This window comes from Anastrepha ludens, chromosome 3 (assembly GCF_028408465.1).
Source record: "Anastrepha ludens isolate Willacy chromosome 3, idAnaLude1.1, whole genome shotgun sequence".
Lineage (NCBI taxonomy): Eukaryota > Metazoa > Arthropoda > Insecta > Diptera > Tephritidae > Anastrepha > Anastrepha ludens.
In genome coordinates, this window is record NC_071499.1 from 32700301 (window position 1) to 32726905 (window position 26605).

Consider the following 26605-nt stretch of genomic DNA (forward strand, 5'->3'; position numbering starts at 1 on the left):
TACACAATTTCTGTTAATTTCCTCATGGCACTTTTTGTACGAGTGCATTCGTATTACTTTTTTACCTTTTCTTGTTGAGCATAAAAACCAAAAATTTTCTTTCCTTTTGGTTTTTGTAATTAGTGTGGTTTCCTCTACACACGCATGCACGCACACACATACAGGTGCATGCTGGTTACTATGATAGCAAGTAAAATTAATTTTTTCTACTCCCTTCAATAACGACAAGAGCGTTACGGGAAAGCTATTCACTTTAATGACAGACATTGCATTATTACGTCACGCATGTGCACTCATTGTCAGCGGATTAAGAAAGAGAAGAACGACGAAGCAACCCAAAGAACATTATGAAGAAAAAATAATAATAATTCAGTACACAAATCAGAAGTAATGCAAACACACGGAATGCAAGAAGTAAACCAGATTCAAGGCCTTCGGAGGCTATGAAAAATATTTGTTGGTTTTCTAATTTCATCTGTTACTGTTTTCTTTTACTCTGGTGGTTTGTTATTGTAGCTAAGACTGTACAATTTGCTTTAAATTTTATTAGAACATGTGCGTGTGAGTGTGCGACTGCGTGAGACTCTTCCCTGTCCGCGCTTCACAGGCAACACTTGGAACTTGTAGGGATTTACCCAAATTGAAATGCAACAGTCCAGCAGTGCAGCAGCTGTTGTCATTTAGATGGGATTTTTGATTAATTTTTGTGAAAAATAAAAAAATGTGTTAGTGTGTGAGAAAAACCTGTATGAGGAAAGCAAAAGACTTCGAAAGCAAACTTTAGAAATTGGTAAACGTTGAATAATGTGGCAAAGAAATCCACTATGTTTGCCCAAAATGTTTGCGCAAATGTTTTGTTTCATCGAACCAAACTAATATTTACATTCTCTTTATTTATAGTAAGAAAATATTATTTCTAAAGGTTGGCTCAAATTAACTGAATGTATTATAAACTTATATAGTAGCTGTGGAGATGCAAATAAAAACATTTTGTGTTCTTCGATATTTTTTTATTATTTTTGAGTTTGTTGAGTTGAATAACAAAATCATACAAATTCTCGTTAATATTTGCTATGAAGCTTAAAACTAAGATATTTCATCTAAATTGAAGACGGAAATTCCAAGCTTGTTTCAATTTCTATATTTATTATATTGTATAAAAAATATTTATAAAAAAACTATTAAAATATATGAAAACATAATAAATTAAAAAAATGTACTTATATAAAATAATAATAAATATATGAAAATATTTACATAAAAATAAAATATAAAGCACAAAATAATAATAAACATATAACAAAATAATGAAGTACCTATATAAATGCATAAAAATATTTATATACAATAGTCTCTCATATTTGATAAGAATATAAAAAATATATATATTTGTACTAAAAAATTGTATATAAAAAACTTATTATAGAAAATGTATTTAAAAAAATTACATGGGAAAAATTGTTATATTTTTAATATATTTATATAAAAAAATAATAAAGTTTAAAAAAAAAATATTTATATGAAAAAATAATAAATAATAAAGTATAAAAAAAATATTTATATACAAAATAATATACATATATGTATATATATAAATTGACGTAAAATTAAAAAAAAATACTTACGTAAAAAATTTATTATTTTTTTTATGTAAATATTTCATATAAATCTTCTTTCCTTCGCCATAGTCTCTCATATTTTATATGGATATTAAAGCTACTAAATACTAAAATAAATTTATATAAAAGACTTATTACAAAAAATTTATTTAATAAAATTACATGGGAAAAATTATTGTTTTTCATACATTTTATTTAATATATAAAAAAATAAAAAATATATAAACAAATGATAAAGAGTAAAAAAATATGTATATAAAAAAATAATAAATCATATATATTTTAATATTGTACAATATATAAAGATATATTAAAATATTTATATAAAAAAATAATAAAGTATAAAAGAAATATTTAATAGGACTATGAATAAGTTCGTGCGGTTTTTTTCGAAATTTGAAACTTTATTGACGTAAAATGGTTACAAATTTAATATTCAAAATATTGTCCATCGCTTACTACTACTTTTTCCCATCTTTCTGGCAATTCACGGATTCCCTTTGTGAAAAATTCGGTCGGTTTTGCCGCAATCCACGAATCGATCCATTTTTTGACTTCATCGTAATTACGGAAGTGCTGGTCAGCCAGGCCATGTTGCATCGATCGGAAGAGATAGTAATCGGATGGCGCAAGGTCTGGACTATACGGCGGGTGGGGTAGGACATCCCATTTGAGCGTTTCTAAGTATGTTTTGACCACTTGTGCAACATGTGGCCGAGCATTGTCATGTTGCAAAATAACTTTGTCGTGTCTATCGGCGTATTGCGGCCGTTTTTCTCGCAGTGCTCGGCTCAAACGCATCAATTGTCGTCGGTAGACATCCCCCGTAATCGTTTCATTCGGTTTCAGTAGCTCATAATACACAACACCCAGCTGGTCCCACCAGATACACAGCATAACCTTCAGGCCATGAATATTCTGCGCCGACGTCGATGTTGAAGCATGGCCAGGGTATCCATACGTTGCCCGACGTTTTGGATTGTCGTAATGGACCCACTTTTCATCGCCAGTCACAATTCGATGCAAAAAACCCTTTCTTTTGTGCCGTTGAAGCAGTTGTTCGCATGCCATAAAACGGCGTTCAACGTCTCTTGGCTTCAATTCATACGGCACCCAATGGCCTACCTTTCGGATCATTCCCATGGCTTTTAAACGTTTGGAAATGGTTGATTGATCAACTCCCAAAGTTTTTGCAACCTCTTCTTGCGTTTGAGCCGGATCTTGATCGAGCAATTCCTCCAATTCGGTATCCATGAACTTTGGCGGCGCACCCTCGCGTTCTTCGTCTTCCAAGCCAAAATCACCACTTTTAAAGCGTGCAAACCACTTCTGGCACGTTCGCTCAGATAGAGCATGCTCACCATAAACTTCCACCAAGATACGATGACTTTCGGCTGCTTTTTTCTTCATATTAAAATAATGAAGAAGAATTCCCCGCAAAAACACATTATTTGGCACGAAATTCGACATTTTCAAGTGTGGTAAAAATATTGTTGTTTACGCTTCAAATAAAAAACTTATACTGACGTTTGTGCCTTACGACAGTAGCTCTCCAATGAATGTTTGGAAATGTGGATCGATGGAATAATAATCAAGTTACGCCATCTGTTGTAAAACCGCACGAACTTATTCATAGTCCATTACAATAGTCTCTTATATTTTATAAGAATATAAAAAAATATATGTAAAAATAATAAAAAAAAAAATATATAAAAATCTTATTACAAAAAATGTATTTCAAAAAATTACATGGGAAAAATTGGTTTATTTTTAATATATTTATATAACAAAATAATAAAGTTAAAAAAAAAAAAATATTTATATGAAAAAAATGCTTACATAACAAAATAATAAATATATATAAAATAATAAAGTATTTAAAAAACAATATTTATATACAAAATAATGTGCATATATGTATAGATATAAATTAACGTAACAGTAAAAAAAAATTCTTACGTAAAAAATGTATTATTTTTTTTATATAAATCTTCTTTCCTTCGCCATAGTCTCTCATATTTAATATGGATATTAAAGCTACTAAATACTAAAATAAATTTATATAAAAAACTTATAACAAAAATTTATTTAATAGAATTACATGAGAAAAATTATTGTTTTTTAATACATTTTGTTTAATATATAAAAAATAATAAATATTTAAACAAATGATAAAGAGTAAAAAAATATTTATATAAAAAAATAATAAAAAATATTTATGTAGAATAATACTTAATATATTAAAATATTTACATAAAAAAGTAATAAAGTACAAAAAGTAATAAAAAAATAATAAAGTATAAAAGAAATATTTATATAAAAAAATTAAATTCAAAAATACTATATATTCGTATACAAAATAATATATATATTTAAATCATAACGCAAAAAACATACTCACGTAAAAAAATTTACTTTTTTATATAAATATTTTATACAATATATATCTCCTTTTCCTCGCCATAGTGTCTTATATTGTATACTAATATTAAAAAATATATATTTGTTCTATAAAATTGTAAACAAAGAATTTATTATAAAACAATTATGTAATAAAATTACATGGGAAAATTTATAATTTTTTTTAATACATTTTATTTAAAATATAAAAAAATAATAAATCATAAAAAAGTATTTATGTAGAATTATACTAAATATATTAAAATATGTACATAAAAAATAATAAAGTACAAAAAGTAATAAAAAATAATAAAGTATAAAAAATATATTATTTATATAAAAAAATAAATGCATAAAAAATATGTGTATACAAAATAATATAAATATTTAAATTATAAAGCAAAAACAAAAAAATGCTTACGTAAAAATTTTACTAATTTTTTATCAAAATATTTTATATACATCTTCTTTTCTCTATAAAAATACAATACAATAAAAATATTTCTATACAAAATAGACTTATAAAAAAATATTTCCATAAATAATGGTAACTATATTAAAAAAATAATACAATTTTTTATATACATAATATAAAATTACTTGGAAAAAATTTATTATTTCTGTTATAAATATATTTTTTTTAACGAACAGATTTCTTAAATACCGTGCAAATGGTTCAGAAACTTTTCAAAAATTCAAAGCGAATCAATTATTCCTATGAAAATATAGATTTTACAATATGCAAAAAAAAAAGATTCAAGGTGTAAAAACGCTTATTTTTTCTTACGAAATTAAATAAATTTATAAAGAGTTCTAAATATTTTTCTGAATTTATATGTGAAACTAACATAGAATTTAATATAATTCATTAACTAAAGAATAAAAAAATGTTTCTTGCTTGTTGCATAAAGTGCCCTAAGCGGAACCACGCAATTTTCCGTAGTACAATAAAAAAACCGCAACTATCATAAACGAATATTTAAAACATGAAAAGTCCTGCCATAAACAGAATAAAGATTTAAAAAATATGTTGCAAAAATAAACGAAATACTAAACATTCAAAATCATCAAAAACTAAAGAAAAATTCTGTTGTCAAATAATCCTAGAAAATCGTCAAAGAACTTATCAAAATAAAATGAGGCTTATTACGTTGACAAAAAGTCCCTGCGAAATGCAGGTGCATACCATAGAAGTATCATAAATACATATGTGCATGTGCATATGCACATTCTGCAAATAATCTTGACAACACCATCTGATAATTGCTGCAAAATAATTATTTCAATTCAAATGCAGCTGGCTTACAAGCACAGAAGCAAAAGCAAAGGGGTTTTCTCATCAATTTTACGTTTTTGTTTCTTATTTGTGTTAGTGTTTTTTTTGTTGCTTTTGCTTTTGCTATAATTGTAGTCTAACCGTGACTTTGTGTGGCTCATAACTAACTGAAGCATAAACGCTAGCGTAGACGCGAAATTTTATTGTGCGCTCTTTCTCTTTGTATTTACTCCCCTCAAGTTTTTTTTTTTTTGTTTTGTGTGTTTGAAAACTTTACACATACTGAAGAAGGCAAAAGCTTAGCATGAGGGGCATGAGTTTTTCCTTAAAAAAAAAATTATTTAGGACCTCAGACAGCAAACAAAATACCTCCTAAATAAAGAAATAAGTGGAATATACCTATGCCGTCTTTTACTAAAAAATGTTGCATACATATATACTGGTATACCATCCTAATACCATCATTTAAAAAAAAAAACTCCGTTTTGTCGGTTTTCCTGCCATAGATTAATGCGAAGATCCAATAAGCGTTTTGAGCGATTTGACAAAAATTTTCATCAAGGAGCGCTACAAGATAGAAAATTTAACTTTTGTTGGTTGGTAACTGAATTCCTTCGAACTTCAATGCCACATTTTTTCAATCTTTAGGTAAGCAGAAAGGTGATATAGGCACCAATTTAGAGTAAGTTGTTCTGCTAAAAGCTTTAAAAAGGGCTGCGCTTTTCCAAAATGTGACTGAAAATTGAATATGTAAGTATATGAATACCCCTCCATATGCAAACTGGTCGACGAATTGGTGAACTGAGGATTCGAATAGGTTTTGTAAGAATTATAGAATTTAGCTTTATTGAAAACGAGATCACCCATTTAGGTGAGATAAATAGATATGCCATAACTTTTTGAAAAACCGTGCAATATAATTCAAATTTTGGTTTGTGTCTACTCTTCAGCAAAGAGATCACGTTGGCATTCTTATCTAAATGTTTGCTTATGTCGACAGAAGCACGTTTGTGTTTCCACAAAAACGAAAATAATAATAGAATAGAATTTAGCTACAGTGAAGAATAATTTGATTAGCATTTTGAAACTGATTTGAACATATGCAACCAAAATAAATGCAAAAACTAGAAAAAATACAAAAACTACAACAAAACACAAATAACAGATAACAGAAATGTCGCCAAAAAAGTAACTTTTTACTTGCGCAAACTAAGTACGCAGCAGCGTTTCCTCAAGTGACTTGACACAAAATGTTTAACAAAAAATTAAAAAAAGAACGAAAAAACACCAAAAGTTAACGGCAAGTAAATGCGGAAATTACGACTTTGACACGGAATTAAATCGAGCAACTTTCAGTACACATTTCACCAAGTCAATGGCGGGGCAACTAGATGAAAAAGCAAAAATTATAAAAGTAATACAATAATAAAAACCTACCAAATGAAATGACGAAAACAACAAGCAGTCAAAAACGTCAAACGTAAGTGACGCAATTAAAGGTAGAATACCAACAACAAAAAATTAAATGTGCTTAGAAGTTGATGAAGTTTTAGCGACGCCTGCAACTAGTTTTAGGTAAAAAAGACAATCCCCAGAACAAGGGGAAACTCGGTGTTAGTTGAGTACTGAAAATCCCGAAATTAGTTGACATGAGCAACATAGTTTGTTAACGACAAGCTGACTTAAAGGCTTTAATTGCTTATTCTTCTGCTGCTCTTATAGGAATTGTTTTGGGGGGTCTTACGACTTTAAGATATTTAGGATTTTGTGGTTCTTATACATTAATAATTGCTCATGGTTTATGTTCTTCTGGACTTTTTAGTTTAGTGAATATTACGTATTAACCTTTAGGAAGTCAAAGTTTATTAATTAATAAGGGTTTATTAAATTGTATACCTTCTATAACGTTGTGGTGATTTTTATTGAGAGTTTGATTTATTATTATTATTTTTATTTATTTATTTATTTCATTTTGTTACAATTTTCTGCTTTCTTTTTTGCAAAAAAAATTTTAATTTAATCTTGCTGAAAGAAAGTTCCCATCAACCAACCCAATTTATAAAAAAATGTGTTTTTCTTTCGCAAAAATTGTGTAACATTTGCCTATTTAAAAGCAAATGAAATAAAACCGATATTTTCCGCGACTTTTTCTATGCTTTGATATTTTTACAAACACATTTTTAATGCAATTAACCACAATTTTTTGATTTTTTAGAATTGCACGCACGAAAATTCCTAGCCAAAAACAGCCAAAAAATGGCGAGGTGGAAACAATTTATTGTTCCCGATGCTCCAATAGGAGATAAAGTAAATGATGATAAAATTTTAGACGTTTTAGACTTGTAGTAAGATTTTAGCTAAAACAAGAAATTAATAAAATTTTTTTATAAAAAAAAACTACAACCAAACTTATAAGCTAGGCACTAACAACAAAGCTTTTATATAAAGGGTGGTTAATTTTCAAGGGCCGATGTTGAATGTGAACCACATCTAAACGTCAACGACACCGTTGGACTTCTTTCTTTGGGGTTATTTAAAAGAAAAGGTGTACATCAATAAGTCAGCAACAATTTAAAAGCTAAAGAATGAGATAATTTGGCACATTAACGGCATAGAACCTCAACTATGCCTCAGCGTCATCGAAAATGTGAACCATTGGATGGAGGTGTGCCGCCGAGGCCGCGGCGGCCATTTGGCTGATATTTTGTTCCAATTTCCTAAAAAAATTGTATTTTATTCAAAATCAACACCGGCCCTTGAAACTTAACCACCCTTTATATATAATTGGCGCGTACACCCTTTTCGGGTGTTTGGTCGAGCTTCTCCGCCTATTTGTGGTGTGCGTCTTGATGTTGTCCCACAAATGAAGGGACCTACAGTTTCAAGCCGACTCCGAACGGTAGATATTTTTTTTATGAGGAGCTTTTTCATGGCGGAAATACACTCAGAGGTTTGCCATTGCTTCCCGAGGGGCGACCGCTATTAGAAAAATGTTTTTATTAATTTTTGGTGTTTCACCAAGATTCGAACCAACGTTCTCTCTGTGAATTCCGAATGGTAGTCACGCACCAACCCATTCGGCATTTATTTATTAAAAAGCAGATTTGGGTTATTGAATTTTTAAAGAGTTTAGATCTCGATACCAATCCTATATTTTCGGGATATATAAAAATCCCGACATCTTGGGACTAACAATTACCGTGCATACTGGGACTAACAGTCCCCGCTTATATACGAAATGCTCTACTAAACTTGTTGTTGGAATGGAAAAAATATAACGCATGAAGTTTTGGTGGTTGAACAAAATTTTGTAAAAAGAATTAAGTGCCAGATTTTAGATTTGTTAAGTATAAAAAAACGAAATTGCAGTAAAAATAGTAAAAAAATAAGTAAATAACTACTGTGCGACACACAGGCAAATCAGTCAAGCAGCAGCGGCAGACGGCAATGACAACTGTTGCAAGAACACTTGTTTGTGGCCAAAAGTAGTCATTTAATATTTACTATTAAAAGTATGTACACATTTATGTATATCTGTATGTATGTATGTATGTATGCCAATGTAAGTGAAGCGATGTGCGTTACCTAGGGTGCTCGCTGACAATTGTCACCGTCATAAAATGTCTATTGGCTGCATGAAAATAAAGTTATACCCATATATAAATACATACCTACATACATATATGGGCATGTGTGGGTATCAATGTTTGTATGTAGTTTATGGCATTCTGAGCAGAAGATTCCCCTTTCACTTGGCTATGGCTTGTAAACATAAGAGACAAGTAAGTAAAATATGATGAAGCAAAATAAAAATAGTGGCGCGGTGTAATACCAACACGTGTATGCACACAAATACATACATACCCATACGGGAATGCACATAAATTTTATTACACAAACTGCTATCAAAACAGAAATGAAAAAGTGGCAACAACAATTAGTCTTCTCAAAAGCAGTTGGCGGTTGGCAGTTGGTGAATAAAAAGCAGTCAGTGAATGAAGAAAAGTAAGCCGTTTCTATAAACGCTCACAAACGTTGAAACACAGTTGCAACTAAAATCATATATCACATACATATGCACATATATTAACACATCGGTACGTGCGGTCTTTCCCTGCAGGAAAAGCGAGTAACATGCAAATAGGTTAGGTTAATTTAGGCCAAGGTGGCTGAGGCAAGGGATGCAAAACGAAGTACTTAAGCCACTTAGTCGCGCTCCCAATATCATGCTATTTTTACAGCATATTCTACTTTGATATATTGGAAAAAACGTTGAAAGTTTATAATGCTCCATTCCTTTACATTCATTTCAAGTACGCTAGACACTCAAAAAATGTTTACTAAGCGAGGTAATAGCAGAGATTTGACTCGATGGTTTCCATCTTCTTCTCAACTCTGCAACTGTGACAAAAATCATTTGATGGGAAACGCTTTCAATTGTTTTGCATTACTATTAATTAGCGCCATCTAATGATACCTGATATGTAAATATTTTGTGACTGACCTTCGACCACATTTGCCTGTCACTCCCTGGTCCACCGCTAATATTAGGTGGATGAAAAGCGATATAGGCGGATGTTGGCATGAGGATGGCTATGAACCTAGTTAGGTTAATTTAGGCGAAGTGTCCGTCTTTCGGCGCATCTAGGCCAGTTAGAAGCCCCTTTGAATGGGCCCGGCAAACACTGTTTTCGCATTTTCACCGATGGCTCCAGCCATCGGCTCCGGCTCTAGGGTATACGTGGAATCCAGCGGAACTTGTTCTTGGAATGCATGCATCTGTGTTTCAGGTGGAGGTATATGCTGTTCAAGAAGCGATGAACTTTGTTGTAGAAAACAGATGGGAGAGGAGGAAATATATGTGTCTGCACCGACAGCCAAGCTGTGCTCATAGCCTTAGGAAGCCCCCCAATCACATCAAGGGTAGTCGAGTCCTGTAAATCCAGGCTGAACTAGGTCGATAGACATAATAGCCTGATGCTAACATGGGTTCCGTCGGTATCAATGGGTAACTGCCGCAAATCCTCTTGTCATTAGGTAGAAAGGACTACAGACACCTGGTTAAACTGATGACGGACCACTTTCTATGGGCAAAGCACATGGAAAAGGTAGGCACATCAGACAGTGTACTCTGTCCAGCTTGTGAAGAGAAGGATGAGACTACGGACCACTTTCTGTTCGTCTGCCCCGCCTTCGCTCAAATCACACTTGAGGTCTTTGGCACTAATGTGCTAAGAAGCGACCACCTTCGCTCCTTGGCTCCACAAGATCTACTCAAGTTTCTTCGGAGGTCGGGTAGATTTAAAGAAAATTAAAAGAGAATTCGAATGCAGTACAATGGACTTAATTGTGTTTGAGTGATAAAGCTTATTGAGTTTTGACTGAAAAATAACTGAGCCATTAAAATATGCGATAAAATACCCTCAACAAAAGCGCTAGAACTCCTGTTGTCCAAATACGATTCAATCCATTCCTAAAAGATAAAATAAAAACCAAAATTTGCCAATTTAGTAACTAAGATGTTGTGAGAAATCGCATCAAAAGCTTTTGAAAAATCTTTGTAAAAGTCGAAAAAAAGTCTGCCGTAAATATTGAAAGATTAGTTGATGTTGATCGAGCCACCACAAACCAGTGCTGATTATGACTAATCAGTTGTTTTACATTTTCTCGTTTTTTTTTTATTTCAGGTCCACTTTTGTTTTATTCCTCTAACTAGAAAATCGGTCATTTTTTTTTAAACCACCGCAAAGTATATTAGTTAGCCAGAAATTTTCTTTTCTCTAGCAATTACTATTATTTTTCTACTGCACCATTCTGGCCTCACCCTGTTGGCTGCTTTGCAGGTTACATTGTTGTGGCCTATTAGTACAATAAATACTTTTGCATGAAAAAAATCACATTCCTCGCATAATTATGCAAATACATACACATGTAAGTATGCAAGCGCTTGCCCGCTGGCTGTTGTGCGATTAAGCGATTATGTGCATTGACGCATGCGCACTGGCGCAATGTGTTTAAATTAATTCCATTGTGGCACTTTGGTATGCCACAGTTTATTAGCAGGGCCTCAGGTGATTATGAACTATTTGCTGATGTATGTGCAGGGGTATGTGTGTATTTGCGTACGTTGCGATTTTCAGCAAAACTTGTAAGGGAGTCTATAAATGCAAAAGTGAAATAAATAGCAAGCATAGAATTTTAGAATTTGAGCCATTCCAACTTGGTAGAAGTAATTTGAAGTTAATTGCCGAAAATTACAATTTCCCTTGGATTCTTAAGGCCCGCTGAGGATGCAGAGAAGCAAGTGAGACTAAGCACATTTTGTGAATAAATTACCCCAAATCGATTACTTTACTCGCCGCACAATATCTCTATATTCTATGAAAGAAGGTCACAAAATATAGTAAAAGTACAAGTCCATGTACGCCAATAACTATGTACAGTACGCTCCGATTTGCTCACTGTTGGTTTTATTTTGAGTCTAATGCCTCGTGGCAGGTTCTTTTCAATATAAATTGCATAAGATTATAAAAGTGGTGGGTCCATAAATCAAAGAGTGTTAAAAAAATATATAATTGATTTTCAAACTGCAACAATTGAAAAATTAATCAACGGATTGGAGTACATTTTCCGCTGTTATACAACTTTGAAATGCCTTCTTTCACTCCATATCAATCAAATTTGCCAATTATTTCATATTATGAATAAAATTTTTTAAATAAGAGCAGAATTTTTTTGTATAAAATTGGTTCGCTATAAACATAAATCCACTAAGCACGATCAATAAGTTTTGCGGTTCGATAAGGTAGGGCTTTGCTAGTAGCCTAAATTGTTTCCTGTTATGTTGGTACGCTCTTCATATGAACGCATGGCAAGTTTCATTTCAATCTGTCAATTGATTCTTTGTTTACAGGCCATTTAGTATCGGCGTGTCACAGTATTTTTTACAGTGGAAAAAATCAAGATTCGTGCAGTGATTGAATTTCTATTTTTGAAAGGCTTAAAGGTAAAGGAAATTTGTGAGAATGTTGGAAGTGCATAAGAACTTCTCGCCATCTATTAGTACAGTAGAAAGATGAGTGGCTGAATTTAAACGTGGTCGTGCAAGCCTTGAAGACGATCTACGTCAAGGACGACCAAAAACAGTAACAGCACCAGCAATCGGAGAGAAAATACAACATTTCATTTTGGAAAATTGTCGAGTGATTGAAAGAGATTTAGTAGCAGCTTTAGGCACCTCATTGGGCTGTGTAAGCAATATTTTGACAGAAGTATTGGGTTTCAGAAAGCTGTGTGTACAATGGATGCCGCATTCGCTAACAACGGAACAAAAATACATTCGAATGCGACTTTCTCAACAACATTCAGACCGTTTTCGAAGGGGTAAAGTGGATTTTGTTCTTCGATTCATCACTATGGATGAGAGTTGGGTATATCGCCTTGATACTAAATCAAAACAGGAGGCTTAAGAGTGGTGGGAACCTAGTTATTCCGCCCCAAAACGAGTTCGTGTCCAGAAATCAGCCAAGAAAGTGTTAGCAAAATTTTTTTGGTTTGCGAAAGGAATTTTGTTTGTGGATTACTTGCAAACTGGTAAAACAATAAATTCTGAGTATTATTGAAACTTTTTAGATCAGATGAAGGAAACGATTCGTGAAAAAATACCGAGCTTGCAAAAAAAAAAAAATCCTTTTCATCAGGACAATGCACCGAGTCCCAAGAGCATTTTGACAATGACTAAAACCCATGAATCAAAGTTCGAATTGTTGAAACATCCACTGTATTCACCAGATTTGTTCCCTAGCGACTTTCATCTGTTTCACGACCTAAAAATGCATGCGTGGAAAGCGTTTTTCAACAAATGATGAGGTCATAACAGCTGTGGAATTCAAAAATCTCGTGCGAAGTGTGTTCAGGGAGGCTATACTGAATAATTAAGTGTATTTTAAACCATAAAATTGGGTTTGTCTTATCGAACCGCAACTTATTGCAAAATGTTCTATTCAAACTGTGGCCCGTAAAAATGCTGCCAAAAGGGGATGGGCTAATTTCAATCATGTATATGAAAGCTATAAATTGTCATCAAAATACGAAAATGCAAACAATTAAAATGCCTAAAAACCTATTCTCACAAATAGTTTCCTATTATAAACATTAAAAATTAGGTGTGAAAAAATTTAGCAAAATTGGAGAACTTTTCTTAAAGCTGCGAAAAGCCGTATGCGCACTTACGACTCTTTCCTAGTTATGCTGCCTTAGCAGACACGTTCTTCTATATTAGCAGAACAGCTATATTTTGTATATACACAAATTGGGACTATGAATACGATTTTCAATATATATCGACTGTAACGCCACTTAGTGGATCCACTTTTTAAAAAAACATAGAGAAAAAGAAATTATTATTTTTTTCGGTAGATGGCTGTAGTGATCGATATCTCGTAAACTAACGATCAAATAATTTAAAGTTTGTGCTCGTTGTCAAGATGACATTTCACTCTAAATTTAGTTTTTTTGCTGTTTTTTGTTTGTTCCATTAAGTTGTGAGCAGGGCCGTAGAGAGCATATCCGGGCCCCGGGGGAAAATTGCAAATGCGGACCCTTTCCAATTATGTCTAATTCATATAAATACGTATAATCTCGAGTCCGGGCCCCTCTGAATACTCCGGGCCCGGGGGAAAAAGTACCCGATCCACCCCCCTCTCGTCGAGCCTGGTTGTGAGTGACAGGGTGCTAACAATGGCAGTAAGCAAAGAGAAAATTTGGTACATTTTACAGTTTTTTTTGGTAAAGGCGAAAATGCAAATCGTTGAAATTGTGAATGGTGTTTATGATGCCGATGCTGTGCAGCTAATTATGTGCAATTTTTGTTTCGTCGATTCCGTTCAGACATTTTGGATGTTAAAAAAAATGTCGAAAATGTCAATAAAATCACAGAAATAATCGAAGTTGGCCGGAGCTAATGATCGACCATGAAATAGTTTTAAAAAATTTGCGCAAAAATAATGGATTTCTTTTCCCCAAAATGATATTTAATTTTGAGTTGATAATATAAGTATTAACGAGAAAGCAAAATATAAATAAAATCGGATCACAAATAAGATAAGTACATCGACAAAAGCGACTTCTAGGATGGAAAGGAGATCCTTCTGAACTGCTGCTTCTGCACAACAAAACAATTAACTGCAATTTGCTTAAGAAACTTAATTACGAGCAAATGATGATATGCATAGATTAAAATTAAAATTTTCCATGCATTAATTCCAATGTGTGAAACGCACTAAAGCGCTTTTGAATAAAAAAAATATATATATACAGCACAAATATGCAAATATTTTGAAGTCTTTTGCCATTAAAAATGGCAAAAACACATGCCCCCATTACTTAGCTTACTCTACCGTTTTTTTTTTCTTAGCATTTGTAGACTCTTAAAAAAATCCACTCACCTTGCAAGTTTGAAAAAATGCACCGACGCTTGTTTTCGTATAGAAATCAGCATTATTTTTCGGCGCTTTGGCGGACAGCGGCTGTTGTGATTGCTGCTGCTGTTGTTGTATGGCATTTTGTTGTTGGGTGGTAGCTAGTGGCGCATGCGGAGGCGCAGTTTTAATAGCAACTGTATCCATTTTTTTAAGTTTTGTATCGGTTTTTACCTTTTGTTGTCTGCTTAAAATATTTTATTTTGTTTTATGTGCTATTTAGACATAATCAAAACTTAGTTGGCTTTTCAAATGTAGTGAACGTGTAAAATTTTTGAGCATTTTTGAACATTTTTTAAATTGTTATTTCAACACTTTTTCTTTTTCTAAGCTGTATTTGCGCTTTCGATGCTCAGTATTTTTTAAAGTAAAATGCGATTTGCTAAGCGCACACAACTATTAAACACTTGAATGCACTGCAGTGGCTGTGTGGGCGCGATTATTGGCGGGCAATATTCATTTACGCGTATGCTGTTTGTTTTTATTCCCTTGTGTTTTTTTTTTTTTGTAATAGTTTTTATTCATTCATTATTATTTTTGTTTTTGTAGTTCTTTTTTCACAAATTATTTTTATTGCCTTCTAGGTGATAACCCTTTTCATTTGCAACATATCAATAACATATGATGCACACATACACACACAAGTCTCAGAATTGATGAGGGTTGTACACCTTTTCCACTTGTCTGTCTATCCGCATGCTTGCCTAAGCAGCGCTTGCGTATGTGTGGCAACTGTTTCCTTTTCGGCTTGTGCAAAAAAAAAAGGAAGAAGGTAGAGGAAAAAATTCGGAACTACCGCACAACTGTTGTTGATGTACTTCCCTTCCACCGTAGCGAGGCGCTTCTTCGTCCGTACGCTTTCGAGCAGCTTTTAACTTTTACACCTGTTCTTTGCTGCCAAGCATATAATTTATTTGCCTCACTCCGAATATGGTTACTAGGCAGTGAATTCGAGCTTGTTAATGCCAATTCTTCTTCCACGTATTCTGCTCCAGCAAATTTGCTAACAAAACACTCTTTTACACAAACAAATAATGTACAGTATAGTTGTTGTTTTAATGTCATAAATATAAATTTACGCACATCATATGTCATTAGTTTTCCACACTACAATTAGTATAACACATAAAGCTCACAAGCCATAAAAGACCTTCAATTCGGGCGCACTCAATTTGTTTATTTTCCAAGCGTCACTTATGGCGCGTCTTTACTTCCAAACTTATAAGTTATTTTTTCAACTTTCTGCTCACTTCATCTCTGACATCAAATGTCAGAAGTTGCACATTAGTGACTACAAGAAGTTCACAACAGAATTGGCACTCAATTTTTGACCGCCACACACAGCACTACACGGTTTATGTTTTCATTATTGTTCGGCATGAATTCTCCGACTAATTCTTCACAATGTATCTAAACATCTTTGCGTCGTCAATAGTGATCATAAAATCTCACATGAGAAGTATTCTCTCAAATCATAAATCCACAGTATCCAATAATTCAATTATAAGTGCAAGTACAAGTACAACAACATTCACTTATCATACTTGCCTTGCCTTCACTAATCAACAATTTCTTCATTCAATAGTACTAACACTTGAGTTTACAGACAATACACACACATATATATCTTGACTTTTTCCCAACATACACTTTTTTCTAGCCCTCTTCACACCATTCATGTAATTTCTCTAGTTAGATATTTAGTTTGTGCTACATTTTTGTGATTTGTTTTTGTTGCATTTGTCTTCTTTGCTATTCGTCACTTGCTTTGTTTGCTTTACTTGCGCCATCACGTCCACTACTCTTTACCGCATGCGTTATACTGAAATCAGTCGGCACACAGGTAAATGAAAAATCCCTAATCCGAGCGTACGATTTGTCTAAGTGCTGTTCGTCGCTTACAATGCAAACATTTTCGAAGTACAACTAAGAGCATGTCTTACGTACTCAAACCAACAATTGTTGCTACTGCTCTAATGGCAGCTCGTACTCACAACTCTCTTACCTTTCCTACCTGTGCTTTTAGCCAATTTTTAGTAGTGTTGTTGCTTACTATACGCTCATAAAACGCTCTGCATAAAGACGGGGGAAATTCATTCCATACGTTGCCATATGTTGCCTACTTTTGGGCGAGTAAGGTGAAGTATTGTAAAAGAATTAATAAAATATTAAATTATCTGATGTCTCAGTTGCTGATGTAATGTAAACTGTTAACTGTGCTGTTAATCGTTTAACCAGAGAATGTTAATGGAACCATTAACAGAACAGAAACAACAGATTCACAAGAATGATCAAAATGTTATTAATATTCATATCTATTCTGCATTTTGGTAACAGATAATGTTTTAAAAGCAATAATATGCAACTACTCGTAAATGTTGAGTTGCAGTTTTTTTAATTTCGAGTGATAAGGAATCGACCATTTATTTGAAGAGTAACGTTAATTATTGTAAGCAAATTAAAAAAAAAATTAAATTTTGTTATGTATCACTTGCTGATGTAATGTAAACTATTAACCGTTGCTGTTAATCGTTTTCTCAGCTGTGGTAATATTATTAACCCTTAACGGCCGAAGGCCAAGCAACATCGTATTATCTTCTGCTGGGTTCCAGGCCACAGAGATATACCAAGGAAATGTAGAGCTGACCAACTTGCAAGAGAAGGTACCTGTTTGCCAAACATAAGTAATTTTATGGAGATACCTCTCGCAATTTGTGAACTTCTCATTTAGGATACACTAATCAGTTCTGCGAATCAAAGATGGATCAGCGCTAACACCTGTGAAATTGCAAAGCAAACATGCCCAATGCTAAACTTACGTCTGTCCAAGAGTATTATAAAACTGAGTAGACTTCAAATCAGGACCTTAGAAAATCATGCAAAGAGATTAGGCGTTTACACGCATGATTTCTGTCGTAGCTGCAGAAATGAGGAGGAGTTGGAAACAATTGAACATCTTTTTTGCACATGCCCAGCTCTAGTCAGAAGCAGGAACCGATTTTTAAAATCCTACCTTTTAACGAATATAGAAATCTATACACTTTAGGTATCAACAACCTTTTACGCTTTGTCAAAAGCTCAGGATGGTTCAGTATAGAGAGGGAAATGTAGCCCAGCCCCCGCGGCTCACAACGGACCCATTTCGTGGTCTAAGTGGCATCGTTGCCTCTATGTGCGATGCGGCTGCCAAACCTAACCTAACCTAACGGCCGAAAGGTGGACATAGTACTTATGCGATAGAAAACGAAAGGCCCCAATAGGGGGATATGAAAGAAGAATTCAGTTTTCATTTCATTTATTTATCATCGCTGTAGTTTTCTTTAACAAATATTGCAACTTTGTACATCCCTGGTTTGTTGATGATATAAAATTATAGATGAAGTAAATATATTGAATGCATATCTAAATAAATCAGTTTAAATGTTTAGTTTAAGTTTTCATCCTTTTAAACGTTTTAGAATTTCATATAATTTTCCGTCCTCTTATGGGCGGGTATTACAAAAAACGCTCTCGGCCTTAACGGGTTAATATTCATATATGTACTCCTCAATTTTGACTGTTTTTCGTTTTACTTTTGAGTGATAAGAAATCAATTATTTATTATTTATTATCTCAGAGACAATAATTTTGACACGAAAAGATTTAATTGCAATCGGAATAACGAGCATTATTAATGCCACTTCGATTTTTTCATTCCTCTTGCAATTTTTCGTAACGTTACGCAGCACTGATTATGTTATAAAGTTGCATACATTTACATAAATAATAAAGCAGATATTTCGAAGCGTTTAAAAATAAAATGCAGGAGCGTTAATCAGTATTAACGCCTTTAATTGAGAAAATATTTGTGTGTGCAACGGATTTAATTTTTGGTTACTTGGAGTAGTATGCAAAATCAGTACATTTCACGTAAGAACTCATTTACTTCTAAAATATTAGTGACATATGTAGTAATAAGATAAAAAAAAATCTTCCGCTTCTAGGGCAATGCCCTGCCCTATGGAAGGACGGAATGTTAACCCTGGGTAAACCGCTGTTCGAGAGTCTGGAACGGCTGTCTGGCTTAGATGTCAACAACCTGATAAGGTTCCTGAATCGCACAGACTGGATATTGTCATGCTGTAAATAACTGGTAAACAAGTTGGTAACGAGGAAGTGGCAACAAAATGGTGCGGAAGCGCTAGTTGGATTCTGGAAGAATCACCACTTAAACCAACCAACCCAACCAGGGCAAACAAGTGCTTGACGTGCGTCAGACATCAAATGTACCCAAAAGGGTTATCAAATGGAATCGAAAAACTAAATTGCAAAAAAAGAATTCCTAAGCTTCCTCTAGTGCTGCACGCTGCGTACAGCAAATATGTTTAAGGGGTTATATAGAGTTAGAATTTTCAAAAAATCGAAAATTTAATATCGTTCCGGTGAATATTTTAGAAGTTATACGCAAATTTGAAAGGGCGTTTCAGAGCTTGAAAGTATAAGGCAGGAGCTTCAAAAGCGTTTTTCTCAAAATGGTGTTCTCAAAGACTAAATCGATTAGTCTCGAACTTTAGCACGAGCTTATATTTTTTAGTAATTAATCGAAGATTTTTTCTCATCGATAAATATTTTTGTTTTATAAACAATTGAAGGCCGAAACTTTGGTCAAAAATGTTTTTTTTGTTTTGTTTTTGAGAATCCGATTTCTTCGATTAATTACTAGATTTCACATTACTTTAACGAAATCGGTTTAGTTTTTTAATTTCAGAGATATAATGGTCACTGCAAAACGTCTTTTTTGAGAAGAGCCTCCGGAGATCCGCTGTACCTCCTTTTCAAATAAATATTTTTACTAATACGAAGCCTTAAAATAGAGTTAAAAGATAACATAACATGTGCAAAAATTTTTAGATCCTAAAATTTAAAAGTTTTCTCAGAAAAAATTCTGGAAAATTCGCTTTTTTCGGCCTTCTAACTGTATGTAACCCCCTTATGCTACGTCTAGTGAGTAACGCATAACATTCAGTAAACTCCGCGATATATTCGCCAGATACGAAGTAAAGATGTTAATTATTATGCAAAAATATAAAAATATGATTATCTTGACGTAAATTTCAATAGTCCTGCAGTTAAAATATTGTAACTGTTTTCTACCTTTAAATGCGCTAACATTAAGTCAAGAAAAAACTCTACAAGAAACTCTGTTATTTGCTGCAAATTTCACATTTATGTTGATAGTTAACATTGCAGACATCGAAAAATATTATTTCTTGCGCAAGACGCCTATAAGTATGCAATAGTTATGCGCAATGTTCATGGCCAGCCGCGTTGCTTTAGTCTTTCGCCCCAAATGGCCACACGTGTACAAATGCCACTTCACTGAGGCTTCCTAAGAGAAAATGGCTCAAAAAATTAGGTCTGCGTGAGCAAGGGAATTTTTTACGTCGCGTATTGTTAAAAGGAAATTTTACTGAAAAATAAAAGCAAAACTTAAAATTTTTCGAAAACTTCACTAAAGCAGGTAAAACTTTAAGAAGAAATATGTATCGCATTGAGCTGCATACGAAACCGGATTGTGGAGTACTTTATGGTGGCGGTGGGTCAAAAAGGAGCAAAACAAAAAATCAGACGCGAAAGTTAAAAATAACGTTGGCGTCAGCGATGTTTTCAAGTCACGGACTATGGTAGATAAGGAATCGATTTAAAGTGAAGCAGACAGAGTGCCAACTAAAGTGCGATTTCGAGGAAAACAATAAGAAATGCAAGAAAATATGAGATGGGTAAACTAAGGGCGGGAAGAGAAAAGGCAGAAGTTTGGATCTGCTTGGCTGAAAAAGCCAGATTAGCAGGCTTGAATTTATTTCAGCGTACTGCAGTACTAAATGAAATGTAGGAAGCATTTATTTTGTTGAAGAAAATTGTATTTGTTAAAAAACATATATTTTAGTAAGAATTATTATTTTATTTGAAATTAAAACAAAAAATCGTAAAATGTTTTTCTTCTACTTGTAATCTCGTGTACTGCTTTTCTCTTAATTTAATATTTTTTATTTTAAGTTTAGTTAAATTACAACCAACACTTCCCCATTCCCCATCAACTCCATTCGAACTTCGCCTCGCTTTCAAACTTGAAAAGTAACGAACAACAAATGGCGCTGACGCTTGGCGCGCGTGCGCAGACTCAAGAGCGCGCGTCGTTTTGAGAAAAATAGTAAAACACAAAACCAGAAATCTCAACTCAGCTGCAAACGCAAAATAAAGTCAAAGCAGACAACAACAAATTTGCCACTTTTACACGCAGCCACACACAGCATAAAACCAAGCGCGAGCGCGACAACAAATACCATGAAAGTTTCAGCTTAGCTCCACACAGCCGGTCAGAAAACAAAATGGCGTCTGATCGGATTGTTTTTTCCTCTTATTCTGCACCGCTTATTTGTTTGCCTCCTAACTCTTTCTTATTGTTTACCTGCCACTCGTATCCACAAACAGCGAGTGAGCTCTAGAAAACAGGTTTTTGTTGTTGGCTGTCCGTAAATTACTTCTTACTTGGTTGTGCTCGAGCACGTAGTAGGTACTCGTATTCCACTGAAAAACGTAGTAAAGTAGTAAGCACACACAAGATTACTAAAATACACACACAAATGTATGTATGTATGTCAGTGCATGCATGTTGAGGTTTTTAAGACTCATGTAAACGAATTTAAAGTACGAGTACAACGCATATAAATGTCTGTATGTATGTATGTGTTTATGTATTTAGTTGCAACAATCCGTTCACCTTTAGGCCAACACACGATCTGGCATAAAATCGTTCTACAAGTACATTAATTGCCTCTTATGTGTGTGTGTGTGAGTGAGTACTAAAAAGCTATGCTTTAGAAGGCGCATATGTGTGTGTGCATGCTAGTAGTAATGCTAGTCGGAGTAGGGCTAGTGCCATTAGTATTGGCAGTTATTGCCAAAGCGAAAAGGTCCCCAGCCCCTTTACTTTACCTACTTTGGCGCAGGACCAGCACCAGCACCAACACCAACACGATAACACCCGTCAGTCACCCGTTTTCGCCTTGCGCTTTGCGATGGGTAGCTTAGATTTTTTTCCCGGCTTTGATTGACTTTTTTAGTTGTCTTGCATTTTCTGTTGCTCACGTTGACTTCGCTGCAAATGCTTTGCTAATTTTTTTAGGATTGCTGCCAACTTTCCTCATTTTTATGCTTTGCGGCGACTGCCAACTAAAGTAATGCTTATCAACTCACATTTTATTTTTATCGTTTATTTCTTTACCACTGGCGCTGGGGCTGCACGGACTGGCAATCAGCCAGTACTGATTTGCGTATTTTTTTCCTTGAACTGATGACGCGCAAAAACGCGCGAAATATCCAGTTTGCGATTTTTAATTTATTTCGCTTTATATATTTTTATGTGCATTTGTGCATGTGTGTATGTGTGCATGTTTTTGAAGGCGTGTGTGTTTTGAATTTTGATATATTAAATTCTGTGATATGAAGGATACGGGGCTTATTTACGTTCTGGAAGAAAAACGCGCTGAACAGGGTATGGATGCTTGTAGTGTCTGTGGAAATGACTAGGAGACATGTGAGAAGCCAAAGCAGCTGAGTTTATTTTAGGTGAAATTCTCCTTGAAAACAAAAGACTATCTCATAAGAAACCATCAACCGTTCGGAGACGTCATAAAACTTGAGTCCATCCATTTTTGGGGCAACACTAAACGCACACAAAAATTTCGAGGAGGACCTCGGTTAGACGTACAAGAAATTACATATATTTATAAGGGGGCATTTTTGCGCCCCCTTCATTTAATTTTGTTTTTGAATCACTTTTTCACTAAATAAAGAAATCAGATTTTGAGTGATGGGAGTCTTTATCTGGTCCATAGTTTGTCTGTTTTTACACTGAAACTGTCTAGTTACAAGTTATATGTACAACTTTCGATAGGGTGATTAATTTTGCACCACCTTTTGTATATGAAGATTGATTAAAAACCTGCCTCGAGTCCCTTAAACTAACTCAGATTGGAGGTACCTTTCCAATAGGGGTTTTTTGACAGATCAAGTGTGACTACACTCTACAAGGCTCTCATCATGCCCGTCCCAATGTATGGCGCAGAAGCGTAGGTCATGACAACATCCGATGAAGCGACGCTTGGAGTGTTGAGAGAAAGATTCTACGTAAGATTTTTGGACCTTTGCACGTTGGCAACGGCGAATATCGCAGACGATGGAACGATGAGCTGTATGAGGTTTACGACGAAATGGACATAACGCAGCGAATAAAGATTCAGCGGCTACGCTGGCTGGGTCATGTCGTCCGAATGGATGCATACACTCCGGCTCTGAAAGTATTTGATGCGGTACCAGCTGGTGGTAGCAGAGGAAGAGGAAGGCCTTCTTTGCGTTGGAAAGATCAAGTGGAGAAGGACTTGGCTTCACATGGTGTGTCCAATTGGCGCCGATTAACACGGCTGGCGCGCTTTGTTAAACTCGGCCAAAATCGCGTAAGTGGTTATCGCGCCAATTAAGAAAAAGACAAGTGTGACTACTGTCAAACTAAATATATATTTTTTTTCTGTATTCATTGACATTTCATCGTGGAAAGACCTACGCCTCAGCAACGCTTACAAATCGTACAATTGCACGACGAAAATCGACGATCTGTGAGAACAATTCATAGCGCGCTCAGGCCAACTTATGGTGTACAGCGATGAGACCCAGTTTTGGCTTAATGGGTACGTCAATAAGCAAAATTTCCGTATTTGAACTGAAGAAGAACCCGAAGCTATTCAATAACAGTCATTATATGCATTGAAAACAACCGTTTGGTGCGCCCTATGGGCTGGAGGAATCTTCGACCCATATTTCTTAAAATACGCGTCTGACGCTAATGTAAGAGTGAATGGCCAACGCTAGCGCCATGATAAACGAGTTTTTGATGCCGGATACTGGAAATTGAAGCCCATTATCTCCTCAACTTTTGGTTCTAACAAGACGGCGCTACTTGTCATACACCTCGCGAAACAATGGGTTTACTGCGTCGTCGTTTTGGTGAGCAATTTATATCTCGTCTTGGACCAGTGGTTTGGCAACAAAGATCGTGTAAATGCTTTGTGGATAAACCAGATTCGATTGAGATACTGGAAGCCAACGTTTCTGAAGTTTTTCAAGACATACCGACAGAAGTTCTCGAGCGAGTCATTCAAATTGGTGTTCATTTGAAAGGGATTATCTCTAAAAAATAAATGTCATAAATGGTTCTACACAAAAATAATAAAGATTGTCCTATCAATGTGATTTTTCGTTGTTTTATTTCAATTTAATATTCGATTCCTCGAAATTGATCACCATTTATGCAACAGCAATTAACTCATTATAAAGAAAATTTAACTCTATTAAAATGCGTACTGTACCGAAATTGGAACAAGGCACATATAAAAAGGCTACCTCAGTTTGCAAGAGCTCAAGGCGAAACAACAAAACTTATCTAGCCCCTGCCCACCATTCACCTCGTGTAAGAAGCAACTAGTCACACTTGGCTCTTTAATTAGTTGCTTAATTTAGTTGTTAATCAGGTACCAAGTTAGAATACCTTTACCCTATAACCAAAGCCGCCCAATACCCAAAGACCAATAGCCAAAATAGTAGCTTGGCTAACGGCAATTAGTAATAAAGTTACGAAAATTGCAGCAAAGCAAAGAATATTTGAAATGCTAAAAGGAATTCAGTTTTATTAAATACTAAATACTAAATAGTAGTTTAGTTGTTAGTTTTAATAAATTAAGTAGAACAAAAAACTAAAAATAATGAAAATAATACAAGTTATTCAGTTAGCCGCAACCTAAATACATGTAAAAAACAACAATGCATCTGATTTCGATATATTCCATCTTTCTAAAGTGCATTAATTGGTAGACGAGTTTTAATGTTTACAGAAGGTTTTGAGCAAAATTGAGCAATAAATACTTAGAAATATACAAATATATATCTATATAAACCATTATAGATACATTTTAACATCTTTCAATTGAAGCCATTTACGTGAATTGATGCATGCCAATACTGCCACTCCCGCAAAGGTAGCACACAAATATTGCTAGTAATTGATGTTAATTTTACACGCGACCGTGACATTTTTTGCTAATTAAAAGTGATTCTTTTCATTTCGTTTTTATGTATGGCATATCTTTATTGCTTACTAGAATCGTATTTCTTCAGTTCTCCTATTTATTCGAAGAGCTATGCTGCAAATCAAATGAAGATGTTGCTAATCGAACTGGTAAACAGCAAAACACAGATTGGCCTGCCAAGCAGCAGTGAACATAGAATGAGAGAAGAATATAGGTGATTGTGGGGCTGATGAATACAAAACAATACCCGTTTGTACACATAAAGTTGTAGCGTTCGTCTCGTTCTTAGATAACCAGCATCCGCAATCTTTACTTGCTGGTACTAATGTTACTTGTACAGTGTTGGATTTTGTTAGCAGAGACAGCCACCAGTGCAATGTTGAGTTACTAACAAAGACTGGTTTTGCTAAGCGATTGACTGTGAATACTGCAAGATGTATGCATAGAAGATAGGAAGTACCAGAGCGAAATCATATGCGACTAACAGAAGTATTTTACAGAATATTCGTTGCAAAATATATTCTTAGAGGCCAAACTGTAAAATTATTTAGTATTTGAAATATAATATGAATTCAAAATAAAGTGTGGAAAATAGCAAATTTTAAAGATATTTTTTTGCAAAAAGATTAAAAAGATTATAAAAAAATGGAATATAACTTTACAATTTAATTTCTATCCCAAAAATGAAATGAAGTTAAATAATAGGCGGTTATGTTTTCATGCAAAAGTTGTTTAAGGAAGTTTTAGTTCAAATATCTTTGTGGAATAGAGTTGCAATTTTTTTACAGAATAACTAAATATGTAAAACTTGTTATGTGGTCGTTACTGACAGAAGCTTAGGAATACTTAATTTTGGAAAAGTTCTTGAGAAGGGTTGCCATTTTTTTAATAAAAATATTTATTCTTTTCTTCAGTTACATCGATAAACCCTGGAATGGCAATCATTAGAAATTAGAGATTATTAGCCATCTGCCAGTGTTCAGAGATCAATTTAGACAGGAATACATTCATTCAACGTACAAAGGAGGTTAAACTAAATTATGGGGCTACGCCAGGTAAAATCCTTACTAGGGGGGTACAACCAAGATAGGTTTAGGAAAGTCATAATCCACCCTAAGGATAACCTTAGAATACTCACGAACATTCGCACAAGCCATTGCAGATTGCGCAGTCATCTGCACAGGATTGGGATATGGTCCACTGACTCTTATTGTTTCTGCGACCAATTTCTGGATACTCCACTAATCTTCTCCTTGAAAGCAGCGCTATAGCACGGAAAAGGTTGAGGCAACTCGGCCCATTGCAGAAAAAAGGCGTATACGCTCAGCCCAACCCAGTAGTGGGCACAAAATCCATGAGGTTGAAGTGCAAACGAAAACCAAACCTATTTCTCCATCTAAATTTAATCATTTTTACTTATCTATATATGTAGTATTTTGCTTCATTACATTAAAAAGTGGCAACTAAACTCAAAACTTGTTTGCTTTAATTTATTCGTAAGCACCTTTCGTATCGGCATAGAGAAGCATATGTTACTTGTTTCATGATTTTCAAATTTTTAGCCACCCTGCTCAAAGATAGCTGTGTTCAGATTAAACCGTTTTTGAACAGATTTCGTCCGTTACCCATGTTTTAATATATTATTATACTAGAAAATTGAATTAATTTGAGTTTGCTGATAGTTGGCAACACTGATTTATAAAAAATCTA

General features: G+C 34.2%; 1 protein-coding gene across 1 annotated transcript in view; it reads right to left on the minus strand.

Annotated features, from left to right (window-relative positions):
• Positions 1-16741, minus strand: part of LOC128857349 (uncharacterized) — a 129973-nt gene extending 113232 nt beyond the window's left edge. Inside the window, exon 1 of the mRNA XM_054093069.1 lies at positions 14742-16741. Coding sequence (XP_053949044.1) covers positions 14742-14921 — 180 coding nt within the window. The 5' untranslated portion in view covers positions 14922-16741. The remainder of the gene's footprint in view (positions 1-14741) is intronic.
• Between the last annotated feature and the right edge of the window lie 9864 nt (positions 16742-26605).